We start from the raw sequence: 16,498 nt of genomic DNA, 5'->3' as shown, positions 1-16,498 counted from the left end.
CCCCAAGATGGTAACTCCTATATCTAAAATTCCCTTGTCTTTATCAAGTTGACACATTTTCCTTGAACCATACTACAAGATTCTTCAACATACCTTTTTTCCTTTGATCATACCACCTCATTCAGCCATTTGCTATTCACAAAGCATAAATTACAACCGTGTCGAAGCAAGTTTTACTCTCTGAACTTCTTGATTTTCTCTCTTTACTTGCTTCCCAAGTCTAGTGATAATAGCTCACATTTCTAGGACGATGTCAAGCCACAGCATTTAGACCATGATTTAATGCACATCTCATTTGCTTTTCCTTTAGAATTCGTAAACATCATTTTCATTGTCAACTCGAGTACAATAAATTCCAAACATCAGCAAAATCACTAAATGGTAAAAACCAATAAATGAAATGACAATCTGTTTTAGCTGCAGCTAGACATCATAAAGGAACTGAAAATGAAAACACAACTAAAAAAATACAATAGAAATTATCCGGATTATTACCTCTCTCCATTGGCAAATGATTTAGGGGGTAGATTTTGAGTGTTGTAATCAGCTCGTGATGCATATCCAAGAGTGTTATTATATGATGGTAGTGAAACCACCTGGTTAACAGAAATGGCTAAGCATGCCTAAACAGTACGGATAGAAGCTAGCCAAAATAATTACAATTAAAACTGAAAAGACTTGCCAAGTAATTTTCTTTAACAATCTCCACAACTGCATTTACAGTTTGATTTACTTCCAATTCCCCAAGTGCTTCCCTCTTGCGTTTCTGTTCATGAAGGGAAAGCAATCAGATACATGAAAGAGAAAAAGAAATGTAGTGCAACCAATATAGATGCAAGATAAAAGAAGAAAACAAAATACAAGATTGCATATACAAAATTAATAGTTTTTATTTGAAGTAGTATGAGAGCAGCCCCCCACAGCTTTGGACTAGTGGTAACTGGTAAGAGCACAACTTGTGATGTGTGGGTTAGCTGCACGTCACGGTTCAAACAGTGCTGCGGACAAAAGCCCGGTATTTAAGTAGAAAGGGGTAGAGGGGCAGGCCCATTATAAACTGAGTTTCGAACTGTCCGCCACTAGCCCTTGGGATTTCTCCGTTATCAAAAAAAATTAGTATGAAAGCAAGAAGCTATTATTTTTCTTTAAAATATCATTAATGAGGCAAACAAAACTGAGAGAATGAACATTACAGCACAACAATGAAATAGCAATTTCAAGAATGACCTTCTGGGCTTGATTATTAGTGGTCTGTTTCTTTGATTTATTCACAAAAGCTGGCTTCAAAGACAGATCCACTAGGCGTTCTATCTTGGAAACATCAAGTACCGTGGTTCGAATACTTGAGCCAGTTTCCACAGAGATTCCACCTACTGCAAAGAATATCATATACTTAGTATTAGTTCTCAAGGCAATAAATAATAACTGGTTATTCAATGTTTCAAAGGGACTTACACTGATAGTGGGAGATAAAACCAAAAACATCATCATATTTCTGAAAGCTTACTACAACACCAAATTCCTTTATTTCATGAACTTTTCCCTTCACGGTGCTACCAAGATTAAATTCTTCCACCCATCTTAGGTCAGAACTTCCAGAGTCCACCAACTGCAGCTTTGCAATCTGATAGCAGCGAAAGATGAATAAAGATCCAATCAAAATGATATAGATTCTAAGAGAAAAGAGTGTCCCTACATCCCCTTTAATGTAACAAGGTCTGATTGAGCACAGAGATCCGATAGTTGGTACGTCATTTGTACTAGCAAAAGAAAACATCACCTGATTTTTTGACTCAGGTTTGCACATTCTCCTCTGTAAGCAGGAGATAATACACATACAAGACCCACCTATTCTAGACCCAAGGCAGGATTCATGCTCTTGAAGGTTGTAAAGGTTAATAATGAGAAAACAGATGAGCTAAGACCGTAACAGACTTGATCATTCAAGTCAAAAGCTGCAAAGCAGAAGATTTATGGTACTTGCAGAAGTTTCAAGTCAAAACAGCCAAATCATAAGAACACGTGATATTTTTCTTTCCATTCCAAATGGACACAACCAAGAATAAGAAGGAAGAGAAGATAAATAAAATGGGAAAAGTCTCAACTAAGTTTAAAGGAATAAGATTTAAAGTGAGTCTCATTTAACCCAAAAATAAAAGGATCTACAGTTAACGTAGACAGTTTCAAGTGCACTACCAGATAGAAAGTCCCTCCCTAAGGAAAAATCTGCCTGCACAAGGCCCATACAGTGAAGGAGCATTTCCATGTACTCTATACTGAAGAAGATTTTTCTACAGATTTCCAAAATGTTTATTTGTTCTGATAGTTCTTTTTGTACTTTTATTCTTTTGACAAATGTTCTGATAGTTCATTTTCCTACCAAGTGATTAAATATGCAAAAAGACATAGAATAATCGGTACGTCTGACAAGCAAACAGGGAATTTTTTGCCAGTCGTGATCAGAAGAGTTGTTCTGCAATATGGAATTCATTGTCAGTAATTACCTTCTCCTCCATAAGGAAGTATTCTTCAATAAAGGATGCATCTGTTGAAGAGCAGAACGACTGCTTCAAAGAAACTGTAATTCGATTTGTTTCACTGCTAACCTGAATGAGAGAGAGAGAAGGAAAGAACCTAAATTTCAATTGGAATCCCAAAAGAATAACATACCAAAGCTTCATTTTACCAAACGGTTGACCTACATCAACTACGTTAGAGCGGACAGACTGTCCAATCTGGTAAACTTCAGAAAGACTAAATCTTCTGTCATCAGTAGCCTTCACGAAAAAACGATGATGAATCAGCGCTTTTTATTGATCATATAATGCACTTCATCCAAATAAAATAGACAATTATGAAGGTAGTAGATTTACTGCAAGAAGTATATACCCTGTTTCTTGGAGAAAAACCAGTCAAACGCCCGAGGTAGCGAATGAAGACACCACTTTCAATTATATTACAAATATACCCCTGCATAAAAAGATACATGCTGTCGTTAGCGGAAGTGGAATTACCAGAAAGTAATATCATAATAGTTAATAAACTAACTTCAACTACTAGTGCTTTGGGGATTTCAAAAGATCCTTTTAAATTTATTTGTTGTGATTCTTCAGTCATGAACAATCACAGTTTGCAAGAACCACGCCCACTCCATAAGAGGAGTAAAACAAAGAAAAAAATATGCCTCAGTTCCTTGCCATTTGGATTATAAACAGTTACCTAACTCACCTAGAAGGGAGGGATGAAAGAAACTCAGAAACTAGGAAGCAAAGTTTCTTACATGCAGCACAGAGTTAAGATGGACTTGACTAACATCCAGCGGAAGCTGCTGAGCTGAGGTCGCAAGAGAATGTTTTGCAGAGAGTATTAAATTGCAGCCCTCAACATCTACAAACATCAAAGAGCCAGACAAATATCTAGTCAGTGCACATGTTTAAATACTCTCTCTCTCTCTCTCTCTCTCTCTCTCTCATGCAGCCCGAAAAACTAAAAGAACATAGAAAAACCACAGGTTAGTCTATCAGCCGCAGTTGGTTAAACTACAGAAGAATCACATAAGAACAAGAACAAATAACAAGTCCAGAGGATACAAAGTTGACTGCAGGTATTATAATGGGTATCTCCAACATCTACAGCAGTCTTGGTTAAATTAGTATTCAATACTTGACTTTGTCGCATGCAACTATAAAACCAGAAGTCTTACTCAAAAATATAGCTAAAACAACCAAAAAAACATTTCAACTACCATATGATACCAATATGACATATACTTATACCAATAGGCTATACAATTCTACTAATTAATTCTAGGCAACTATTTATAACTATACTACTATTACATAATACACACGCATAAAAAGAAAAAAATAGCGTACCACGTATTAATATAATAACGTATTTCAAGATATTGTACTATAGCAATATTATATAAAACAAACGCATAAAGAAAAAATCAAAATGATTACATAATACACATGCATAAAGGAAAATTAAAAAAATTCAAGATACTGTACTATTCTGCTATTACTAAAGAAAAATCAAATAGTGTACCAATTAAATTTAGCTAATACAATCAAAAAAATGTTCCAACTAACATATGATACTAGCATAGCATATGCTGCACCATTGATAAGTTTTATTCAGTAATACTACAACTTTGGCCTCTTGTCAGAAAACTATTAGCTATATGTCTATCCAACAAATAAAAGACAAAATTACTGGACAAGTGAACAGTGAGCTATGAAAAAAAAGGTTGGAAATGAGCAGAAATTAACTGCAGAGATCATTGAATACAGCTGGATGTAGAATAGAAATAGTACCAAGAACCAAAAGCTGATCGAACTCATACCCAGGCCTCAAGGCAGACTTCATCAACTCAGCATGGCCTGCGAAGTGGCAAAAACAAGAATATTAAACGCCTAGTTGATACATATAGTGCACAGGAAATAACAAAGGGGAAACTGTAAAAGCAATTGCGGGGGGAAAAAAAAGGATTCAATTGAATAACATTCACCAGTGTGATCAGCCAAGTGTTGAGGAGAGATTGTGCCCTTAAAATGACCCTGAGCAGTAACATCTATGACAACTGCATCGGCAGTTACTCGCTCAACCACTCCAGAAACAATCTTTCCTGGTTTGACCAGTTCATTGCTAGATACCCTAGCATTAACGTCCAAATAAATGGAGGAATCATTTATTTAATCAAAAAATGCAATCCAGAAAATGTAATCTCAAAAATAAAGCCGTGTGAGTGCAGGGCAAGGAGACATGCATATTTGATCAATATGGCAATAAAGGGGTTTCGTGAAGAAAATCTTGAAAGTCACATTAATTTTTCAGTCTAAAGATGTCAATGATTCAAGAGACACCACCTGTCTAACAAACCACCATGAAGAAAGCAAAAAGCTGCAAAAAATATTAATTTCAATATATCCATGTATTGATGGTCCACAAAATTTACATATGGTACCAATAACAATAGCAACATACTGTCACATAAAGCCCAATATTAAAGAAGATTGCTGACATCCTTGCAACATTTGAAGGAACACTTTTCACGCACGATATCATTACTGGAATACAAGAACTCCATATATTTAAGCATATGAAAAGTCGATCCCCTCATTAGGAAAAATATTCAGCTGTTTCTTCAACAACTTGAGTGATAATCAAGAGAAATGAAAAGGGATTCCTACATAACATGTTCTTCCAACGGAAGCTCATTAGAGGAATAAGAAACAATATTCAGACTGGAGTTACGGTTTTATACAAAAAGTTTCAAGAGCATGTTAGAAATGCATTCTTTTCATGTTAGAAATGAATTCTTTTTACAATATTAAAGCAACTTCTAACAAAGACAAAAAGAAACAAACCTTGAGGGTGTTGTTGTCAAACTGAGGTTAATACGCCGTGAAGCCGGATTAGAACTGGTAACTCTACATTTCACCACTTGTTCTACGTGATACATGGAACTTATTTCACAGCACGGATCTAGTCCAAGTTCAGATCTGGATACATAAATGGAAGCGTCAGTTCCAATAAGACGCCGCAGAATATAAATTGACCTATAGAGAGGGTAAAGAGAGTACCACGACCTTGACTTTTTTTAAATCTTTGTGTGTATATAACATACAGAGCCAAATATAGTAACAAATTTCAGATCACATGTATCCATACCCTGATCTTAAAATAATTTTTTGATCATCCTATTCATTTTAATTTACATTAAGTCTTATTTTGTTCTGTCAGAATGCAAAGAAGAATAATAATAAAATTTTCCTTCAATTAAAAAGTTAACATCCGCAAAAGATATTCTAAGAGCACATATTTGAAAGAAATTATGAAGGCACGAGCATCGCTGATGCAAATGCAATTTGCAACACTTCAGGAAATTTCTATTGCACACTCTTCCCGATACTCTAAATGTTGTATCGGGATAATAGCAATTCAGTAATCTCATACAAATAATAACAGATTAGATTCTGAAAAAAGATCCTTATAGCTAATCCACACCAGTATATTCAACTTTCCATTATAAAGCAATTATGTAATATCATACAGATAATAACGGAGTTCAATTCTGAAAAGAGATCCTTAAAGCTAATCTAGACCAATATATTCTTTTTTTTTTGGAGATGGTAACAGATCCAATATATTAATAAATCATCAGCACAAAATTAAACTTCCGTGTTCTTCTTACAAGGAGCCAAAGACTTCATGATTGAATCCTGGTCATCTATATATTCTGCTTTACACCAAAAAATAAAAAGAAGAATGCAATTCATTTTAATCTTCTGTACAGGGCTACTTATATCTTCAAAACACCTTGCATTCCTCTCCTTCCAAATTGTCCACCAAATCCATTGAATTGGTAAAGCAAACTCATAACTCAGAAGAGAAAGAAGAAGTCTAAATATAGGTAATACACATTTAATCCTCTCAGAGATGTAAAAAACGATTAACAGATGAAGGAACAGAATGAAATAAAAGTACTCTCATTTACAGAAACATAATCAGATCTGAAGTGAAAAGAAAAGCCCAAAATCAATGTGTTACCACACATTATAAAATAACAAAAAATACAGATATACAGATAGGTATTGGCATTAAGTTTGGAGGGGAATTGCAAGGGGGTAACCTAGGGGCAAATCCTTGTACTCCATTGTAAAAGCGGACAAAGCAACCGTGGTTTTCAATCTTCGTTATCCATCCATGTGTTATTAGTCCTTCAGTAGCATCAGCATAAGAGCCAAGAATTTCAAGTTTTGATTTAACCTACAAAAGACACCAGGAACAAATTATTAAAACGTCCAAATGACGAGAGAGTGACAAATAGTTAATTTTCTTAAATGCCAATTTATTACAAGGTTGCAACAATATAATGGGATAAGAAGCAAGTGATAGAACAGATAAACAGTTAACTGGACTTTGCAGTGCAGGAGGCAAATGAATGGGTTTTCACAGATAGGTATTACGTGCGGACACAAAATGAGCTTCACAAAATGGTTCAACGCAACGAAAGGCTTTTTTTTTTGTCTAACTGCAACCTAACGAATATTTTATAAGCCAACATGAGTTCAGCCTAATAATGGGCATGATCCACCACTAACCCACTTCAACACATCTCACCCGAACACCCAATGCCCATATTCACTGATGTCATCTTTCAAAAAAGCTAAATCCATATAAAAAATCCAGAAGAACAATGAGATTGTAAAACATGATAGTCATCATAACAAATACTAATGTTCGGTGAACATTAGTTGTTAGTTTCTTGGTATAAGAAACAATTAAAGCAATGGTCACATTACAACAAACTTTGGAAGTATAAACATCCTTATTAATGCAAAAAAATGACTTGAAACTCTACATTCTCAAGCAGTTTTAGTTTCTGACAAAGTTAACTGTACTTTAATTGCGATTTGAGAGAAGAAATTAAGATGCAAAATGCAACCATCTTAGACATCCAGATGAAAAAGTGCAGTGTATAGAATCTAAGATGGAAAAAAGAAAAAACAAATTACTAAAAGCTTATGCAGTATGCAAGACAAAATTAAAGGAACAGACTTTCATTCCTTTATTAAAATAAACTTAATAAGGCAATTTGGAAAACCAATGTTTTCCATATCCAACATATATGTTTCAGTTTTCTTCTACTCCTCATTAGCGAGAGGAGAATTAGTGATACCTAGACAGATGCATGAGCGACCTACTACTACAACAACAACAAACCCGGTGGATTCCTACAAGTGAGGCCTACGGAGGGTAGTGTGTACGCGGGCCTTGCCCCTACCTTGGGATGGCAAAAAGATTGTTTCTGATAGACCATTGGCTAAAAAGAAGCAACGGCAACAAGTAGTAACAACAGTAAGATATTAAGAAAACAAAAGCAAAAAATAGCACTCAACAGTATGTAGTAATAGCAATCTACGAATTAGAAGGATACCATACTAGCACTAATGCTACCGATCTAAGAAAGAAAAAGAAAAATGTGTGACTACGTACTAGCCTTCTACCCTAATCCTCGACCTCCACACCCTCCTCGGTAAGCTCCAGTTGCTCTGCCTAATCACCTCTCCCCAATACTTCTTTGGCCTGCCTCTACCTCTCCTTATACCCACCAAGGCCTCTCCCCACCTAACTGGGGCATCTGTGCTTCTCCTCTTCACATGAGAGAGGTACTACTCATAGGCAAATAATATGCTAGAACAAGGGCTGACTATAACGCAAAGTGTCGGGTACCAAACCCAATTATGCTAGTGCTAGTTACTCAATAAATAGGTTCCAAGCTAGATAGAGGAAAAATTTAATAGGTTGTGAATTGTGGTTAGGCTTAGCCCATGCCAACCAATGAGAAGTGGGTTTTAATGCGCCCTGGATAAATTGAAATGGAACTCATCTTATCTTTCTTTTTTTATGAAGGTATGCATAGTTACAGAAGCAGAAGACAAAAATACATAAAAATAAGAGTATGTAAGACCCTTTACAATGTGTCAATCTATAACTATGGTGCTAACAAAGTCCAAAAATTGTTTAGTGCTAATCACAGGTGTTAACTTAACCCAGCTAAAAAGGGTAAGCAAACAATTAGCTTTGAGAGTGTGATTTGGAGTTGAGATTCCATCAAAACGTTGTTGGTTCCCTTCTCTCCAAAAATAACTGCATGATGGGACTCATTATATCTTTTGCTAAGCTCATTTCTTTGATGGTTATAAGCACTGTAAATGGGTTAGTTTCTCTTTTCTGCTCGTATTATGCAACTGTTACATATATGAAAACAAAGAATTTCTTGAAAGTTACTCTCTTAGAGATAATCTTTTTAAGAGGGCTAGTATCTGAAAACCATGTTAGAGAGGAGAGGAGAGGAAATGAAACAAGTAGGAAAAGATTTGGGAAGTAGTCATGCCAAAGCTTTGTTTATGTTTAGGATAACGAAGCAAAGACCTTTTGCCGCTGCATCATTAACAGCACCATACACAATATGGATAAGAGGCTCATGCTCAGAAACATATCAGTAGACAAAAAAAGATGCAATAAAAGACTTGAGATAAGGAACTCATCAGTAGATGAAACAAGATAAAAGAAAAAAACACAGTTAAACTGGAGAATAATAAGTTCAAGTACTATCGACAAGCAAGTTAATTCAAAGAGCCATACTAGTGTTTTCTTGTGTGTAACAGTAATCCTCTTTGACTTGCAACCAAGAATACGAAAAACTAATTCTGCTCCGACCTACAAAAGATATCAACAACTCTCTACAGGTCAAAACCAATGAGATGAATATAAAAAAAAATAAAAAAAAAACCAGCATATTATTTTGGAATACCTGGAATTTTTTCCTGGGTTTTACAATTTCAAATTCTGACATATGACGAAGAGGACAAAGTGCTTTCACACCACTAGAAAATTGAACTATGGCACCAAAGCTGTCTACTGCAATGACTTTAGCTTTTACCACCATCCCAGGTTTGACATCTGAGTGAGTGAAAACTGATCCCTCAAATGCACTGGTCTGTTCATAAATAAAGGAAAGATAAGGAAAGTGTTGGGATTGCAGAGAAAAGTTAATTAAGGAGAGCATATGCTTAGACATGCTTTGAGGTACTAATAACAAGAAACCAAAAGAAAATGCAACATCCATATCCCTCCTCCAAACACCCCCCCCCCCCATTTTTAATGAAAAAGGGAAAAGAGAAGTAACACAACTCTTCAGTTCTACCAATAATTGAGAATAAGTATAGTTGTTTTTTAATCAGCATTCACATAGCAAGAATGCAAAAAGCATTTCAAGACCAAACAGAAAAGAGAGGCAAAGAACAAAGAGAAATCAAGAGGAAGGTAATGTTTGCAACGTGCGTTGTGCCCCAGTTCCAAGAGCAAGAACCAAAATAATGTCTTGACAGAGTTCTTCAACTAAGGTATCCACATACAAGTATACCAGACTTTACTCTATCACATTTTGCACTGGACAAACACCAGTTCAACATCTAAAATTGACTTGAACCAAAAGAATAATTTCCAACAGTAAAACAAGTATGACCTTTAAAACCCCAGTAGCAAGTCCTTCCAGATGCCTAAACCCAAGAACCCTGACGCGGACAACTTTCCCTTCCTTGAAGCTTTTCTCCAGCTTCTTCACTTCCTTATCAGCAACGTCAGATACCTGCAAAACTTGCCAATTTTTTACTGAAACTGAAAGTTGAGTTCAAAGGCATAAATATTAAGGCCCCAAAACAATGGAATCCAGGAATATCCTTACATTGACATATGCCGGAGTTGGAACTGGGGAAGAGGGAATTTCCAGCAAAAGGCCCAAACCCCTATCAATCCTGATCACTTTTGATTGATCAAAAATATCTCCAACCTTGATAAGCTGCACAACAGAAAAATCAGTTTAATTTAATAATATTAACTGATTAATATAAACATGGAGTTGATACAAGGAACGCATGGATGCATGCATACTTAGTTCGCGACACAGTAGAAGCACTGTAGCCCAAATTGAGTGTTTTCAATAGGACTAACTAAATAGATAATAGTTTACTACAATGAAAACTTGCATGTCATCAGCTCATAACTTAAAACAACAGAAAACCGTGTTTTACTGAGAATTCCTCTAATTTTTAGATGTTAGCAGGTTACTTGCTGGTTTTGAACTGTGCTTCACTGTATGCAGGTGGCAACCTATTAGCTTCCATCTTAAACACCAAAAGTAAAACTGTACTTGGCTTCATCATGGAAGAATCTTGAAAAGTGCACGGCTCAGTGCTTACAACATACAACAAGAGTAGATATACTTCCTCTTTATTTGACAGGTAGGGCTCTAAGCAGCCAATAGAAGCAGTCCATTCCATCTGCTTTCCCATGCCCTTAATCGAAGAACAGTTAAGCATTTTGAAGGGAAAGACCAGGTACGCAATATGTATGTGCTGGATCAAACCAAAAGTGTACTGAAAGCAAGTATAGAGAAAGGAGGCCCAACAATTAGAGTTAAGTCTGACATCTCTGAAGGAACTGGAACAGACCCAACCACAATGTCTTACCCATCAAAAAGCATTCCCCTCAGGATCTTACAAATAACATTTGAATCGGGACCTATAACATCCACAGTAGACAATCAAACGCCTTAGCAAATTCATCCATAGAACAAGCAATGATTTCTCCTGCAACCATCATGAAAGATGCAAAAGGTCCAGAGCTCTGTGACTTCATTAAAGCCCTAGTGTCATCAAAGTAATCTAATCTTTATGATTGACTAAACAATCTTTTCCCTCCAACAGCTCTATCTTAGGGCCATATTCTCTTCCTATAATCCAAAATCGTATTTTTCCTCATTCCATGTTTCATCTAAGCAAAGGCACTTCTATGATCAAAGAAGTGAAAGCCATGAATAATAAACTGAACAGCTTTGTTAGAAAATTCTCCATATGCAAACAATAAACCTGCAACTTGCAATATTTTAGAGTTGATAAAGAAGGATACTTAGGATCTTATGAACTTACTGCAGGAGGAGCCTTGTTGTGAACCAGGTGAGAATTCAATGTCAAACCAACAGCTCTAGTTGAGGGATCAATAAATAGTATCCGAGCATTAACCTACACCAAGAAAATAAAGTGCTAGTTGAAATTAAAGAAGAGAGAATTATCTAACTGGAAACAAGTAAAAGATAGAAAGAAAGCCAATACACAAAAGTCCCTAGAAATTCAAATTCACTATCCAGGATAAACGAATTTGGCAAGTCATTTATTTTCTTTTTAGAGAAAGAAAGAAGAATATTAATTAAAAGGAAGAAGAGCACAAAGAGGGATGGACGTCTATCATTATCGAGTTTAAACATAGAGCTCTATAATCTTGCTGAAGATAGATCAAGTGTATATCATGAAAGACTGATTGCCATCAGCATCACACCATACGGAGGACCGGAAAACCACTGTCCTATGTAGTGTTCTAGAAGATCTGACTAAATAACCACAGTACACAGTGAACATCCCAATTATCTTGCCAGCTGTGACCAAAACTTCAATATCAACCGTTAAAACTCACGAACTGTAATCAAAAGCAAATATGGGCTGCAACACAATGGTTGGGATGCTAAAATACGAGCTAACACCATTGTTTAAGTCCCTGGCATTAATTTCAGGTATATGCTTCTTTCTTTTTTTGATAACCGAGAAAACACCAAGAGCAAATGGTGCACGGTTCGAAACTTGGTGGATGATGGGCCCACCCCTCTACCCTTCTCCACTTAAACACTAAGCTCTTTTTCTGTCCAGACCTGTGACGTGCACCTAAACAACACATCACGAGTTGCGTTTCCACTAGACCAAATCTCTGGGGGCAGGTATATGGTTCCTTCTTTTCTCTTGTTCATGATAAAATGGTTTTGCACTCAATTCTGGGAGGATAATTGGATGGGAATTACTCCTTTATCTACTAAATTCCCTCATTAGGTAACTTTTATTCTTCAGAGGGGGGCAATTTTGTGTGGAAGTTCCATATTTTTGCGTTTAAGATGATAAAGAGAGGCAATCTAATTGTTACTTGAAACACCATCTGATTTTGACCTCCTTGATCTGATACAAGGGTGTAGGAGGTGGATAAATCAGGAATTTGCTGAAGTAAAAACCATTATTTAGTGCAATCCCAGACCTACTCTCCTTTTCCTTTGGAATCTAAATTGAAAATCTAATACTCCTCTAAAATGAAGGCATCTGCATGACCCTTGTTTCTAAATAGACTGAACATAGAAGACATTTTACAGGTCCACAGACTGAAGTTAAATCTTCCGTGATATTTGCGTAATGTAAGGCCATAATCACCCTTCCAACATCGTAAGTTTGCTGTTTGCCTACAACTTTTGGAAGAGGCTATTCCGAATAACTGGTGAAAGTTTCTAGCTCCAGCATCAATTTACAATTTCCAACCTAAATTTTGTGGCCTCATGGTGTATTTGGCTTGAGAGAACTGCTAGGGTTTTCTAGACAAATATCTACCACAGTATTTGGTCCGGGATAAAGTGATTTCCTTACCCCCTCTGTGGATAGAGGGCAATGGTTAATGTGAACATAACTGATATACAACACACTGGGCAACTCGGTCTTCTTAACTTCTAAAATAACTCATCTTTGTCACTTCTTGTTTAAGAGGACTTCAGGTCCTCTATATTGCACCAATAAAATCTTCTTTTCTCTATAAAGGAAAAAAACTCGGTGTTCGATGGTGGAGCAGCAAAAGTAGCCCCAAACAATCTAAACCATGCAAAAGCACAAATGGAAAAACAAATGAGAATGACTCTTCCTTCCAAAAAAATTCAAATGAAAATGACTTTCATTGCCCTTACTACACATTATGTTACAATCACAGCTTATGGATAAGTAAAAAAAAAAAAAAAGAGGTGCACTAAGCTCCCGTTATGTGCGGGGTCCGGTGAAGGGCCGGACCACAAGGGTCTAATTGTATGCAAAACACTGATGATAAGCCTCTCAGGTACCAAGAACCAAGTAAATACCTTGATTTTCATTGCCATGCAAGAACAAATGAGAATGACTTCTCATCGTTCTTCCTACACATTATGCAACAATGACAGCTTATGGATTTGTAAGGTCATGTTGACATTAGCAAAATTGCAAACCATAGGTATTAAGACCCTCATGTGCCAGGAACCAAGTAAAATGCCTTGATTTTCAATGGTTATTTTGTCTTCCAAATACAAAAAGTTTGTATTTTAGAACGTACAAGCTCATTCTTTTAAAAGGGAGAAAGAATATCTTGGTGTAGCAAGTCTTTCATTCATGATCTGTGATGATTACGTAGACCAACTTGCATAAATTTATGTGACCTGCTCATTTGAAGCATTCTTCCAAAATCCTTTCAACTTCGCGCCTTCTTAAAACAGGCAAGTGAGGAGTTATTACCTTTTTATTTTGAGGATAATCAATCTTCCAACCGGAAGAGGGGAAAGTTTGCTGCAGATTGAACATATCAGCCTGTAGCAGCACAAAGTAAAAATGAATAGATGGAAACAATGAAACTAGAGATGCAAAACTCTGGTGAACAGGACTGAAATACAGTAAACTTACTGTTCCTGTAAAGTACGTGAGGAATGATAACATAATTCCATTTTCAAGTATTGAACGCACACTAGCATTAACCATCATGCCTGGAACGAGTAGATCAATTGAGATACCCTTAAGATCCTTGGTCTGTACAGAAGTAAGATTTTTGTATGTTATACATGAATGCATCTTGAGGCAAAAAGGACAAGACAATGAAAAGGAACACAGTGCAAAAGTTAACAACAATCCAAACAGTAGAATAAATTCAAAAAACATACCACACATTTTGAGACCACATCAGGATCCGAACTCAAATAAACTACTTTACGTGTTCTATCAATACTTTTAACAACCCCTTGTACCAGCTGCCCACTTCTACTCTTAACTTCCACATTTGCTGTAAAAAGGATATAAGTAGATAAGAAATTAGGTTCAATATCAAAAAGCAGATAAGGAGTTAGGTATAATATAAAATAGAGCCTTTCATGACAAATTGACAATAATGCTTTAAGAACAAGCCAGCAGCAAGAAAACTTTTATAAGGCGAACAATGAATAAATTAAATTTATCATGCAGAACACATTCTATTTGTGTTTCCAATATGACCTAATGATATTAAAAATAGGAAAATATGCAAAATAAAGTTAACTGAGATTCGGACAGCAATTTCTATAGTAGCAAACTTGTGCCAAAGAAGTATCTCTCGCGAACAGACTGATGTACCAATTTGGTATCTGAAAGAGAAAAAAAGAATACTGCACCGGAAGAACTTGGAAAAAGATAAGTAATCAAAAGTAATATCAAGGAAATGCAGCAAGATTATATCTGAAAATGGTCCAGCACTTTCAGCAGATTACAATAGTTTATTATCTTCAAAACTGATAACCTATACCACCTGCTTTATGTCGTTGACCTGAACCACTAGAATAACTTCAGACTTAAGATTTCTCCTCAGACTTGACACTTGCTTGAAATCACAGAAGAAAACCTTTCAGGTGACGTAGTTTATCCTACTTAGCATCACATAACACAAGTGTATCGTTTGCAAAAGAAAGATAATAAACTTGTATACTATTTCACCTTCCCATGTGAGCTGAGAAACCTCTCACATCGCACCATTTCTGATTGCATACATCATCTTGCTGAACATTTACATGCTCAGTATGAATAACATTGAAGATAATGGTTCCCCTTGTCATAACACGGGAACATTCGAAAAATAAGGCATAAAGAAGCCCTTCTGTGTGAAGCTTTCTCGAATATATTAAGCATAACAGACCAGCTGTGGAAGATCTTTATTAATCTCAGAGGTATAGCCGGGACAATGCCTAGTAAGATTACTGAAGTGCTTTTCAGCAGGGATGAAGCTGCAGCTGGAGCTAGAGACGGAGATAGATGGAGGACTGTTCCAGCATGTATTTGGTGGACACTCTGGAAAAAGAGGAGGTCCAGATGTTTTGAGGACAGCAGCAACTCAGTGCAGAAGATGAAACTAAACTGTATTTTGCTTTTTTGTTTTTGGTGTAAACAGATTTACACAGGATGCTGTATCAATCGGTCAATCCTAGATATTCTAGAATCTTGCTAGGACTGCAGAGCAGTACTTCTTCTTCTTTTGCTCACTTGTAAATAAGGTTTCAGGACAACCTATGTACTGATTTTATTTATATATACAAATAGGTTACCATCTCAACAGAAAAATATCTTAAGCATTTCCAGTTCAGCAGACTACAATAGTTTCTTAGATGAGCTGCACTCATTGGTTCTTGTTGGTTAAGTGGTTGATTAGGAAGTATATGATACCAACTGTTCATGAAGTATCCAATTTCAAGTGGTAGATTCACCATGATTCTACCTTGTTTTATGTTCTGTACCCTTTTCTATGTCGAAACTGAGTTGGTATTCATTGTCCTTCTAAATAAATAATCTGATTAGTTTAGTTTATTTTTTCTACGTCAGAGAGATCAATCGCTGTTCAAATTGCTAAACAAGCAAATCTCTCATGACAGGCGGATGGAAAAAGGACAGGGGAATGGCATGTTTATAATGATAGTATTTCATATTTAAGTTGTTGGCAAGGGAAAAAATGAACTTTCTTCATTCTCCAACATGGGTGCCAAGGGCACCAAGAGTGTCTTTTTTTAATGTACAATAGCATGGGGCTACTCCAACTGCTTCAAACTTGAGGACCAGAAAATGGTCTACATAAATAGGTGTTTCATGTGTAAGAAGGCAGGTGAGGATATTAACAATTTAGTGGTTCACCAATAGACTGGTATATCATTCAAATGTGTTCAAAAAGAGACTGGTGATGTCAGGAGTTGACATAGATATGCAACTAAGATGGAATTTTAGAAGGAAAAGGAAGAGGAGAACATGACAAATAGTTCATATGGTGCTTATGTTGACTATATGAAAAGAAAGAGAAGAACATCCAAAAGAGT

At 36.2% G+C, this 16,498-nt stretch overlaps 1 protein-coding gene across 1 annotated transcript in view; it reads right to left on the bottom strand.

Moving 5' to 3' along the window:
* Positions 1-16,498, bottom strand: part of LOC107768241 (rRNA biogenesis protein RRP5) — a 46,719-nt gene that overhangs the window by 10,046 nt on the left and 20,175 nt on the right. Inside the window, exons 6-25 of the mRNA XM_016587353.2 lie at positions 14,333-14,451; positions 14,079-14,201; positions 13,914-13,985; positions 11,502-11,594; positions 10,259-10,372; positions 10,040-10,162; positions 9,326-9,511; positions 9,157-9,231; positions 6,638-6,774; positions 5,373-5,507; positions 4,514-4,659; positions 4,320-4,385; positions 3,281-3,387; positions 2,890-2,970; positions 2,703-2,777; positions 2,505-2,606; positions 1,456-1,624; positions 1,228-1,373; positions 683-766; positions 496-596 (exon numbers count right to left, since the gene is read on the bottom strand). Coding sequence (XP_016442839.2) covers positions 496-596; positions 683-766; positions 1,228-1,373; positions 1,456-1,624; positions 2,505-2,606; positions 2,703-2,777; positions 2,890-2,970; positions 3,281-3,387; positions 4,320-4,385; positions 4,514-4,659; positions 5,373-5,507; positions 6,638-6,774; positions 9,157-9,231; positions 9,326-9,511; positions 10,040-10,162; positions 10,259-10,372; positions 11,502-11,594; positions 13,914-13,985; positions 14,079-14,201; positions 14,333-14,451 — 2,254 coding nt within the window. The remainder of the gene's footprint in view (positions 1-495; positions 597-682; positions 767-1,227; positions 1,374-1,455; positions 1,625-2,504; positions 2,607-2,702; positions 2,778-2,889; positions 2,971-3,280; positions 3,388-4,319; positions 4,386-4,513; positions 4,660-5,372; positions 5,508-6,637; positions 6,775-9,156; positions 9,232-9,325; positions 9,512-10,039; positions 10,163-10,258; positions 10,373-11,501; positions 11,595-13,913; positions 13,986-14,078; positions 14,202-14,332; positions 14,452-16,498) is intronic.

Source organism: Nicotiana tabacum, chromosome 5 (genome assembly GCF_000715075.1).
Source record: "Nicotiana tabacum cultivar K326 chromosome 5, ASM71507v2, whole genome shotgun sequence".
NCBI classification, from domain to species: domain Eukaryota; kingdom Viridiplantae; phylum Streptophyta; class Magnoliopsida; order Solanales; family Solanaceae; genus Nicotiana; species Nicotiana tabacum.
The sequence above is the reverse complement of the archived record's forward strand: the minus strand, read 5'-3'. Positions and strand labels throughout refer to the sequence as shown.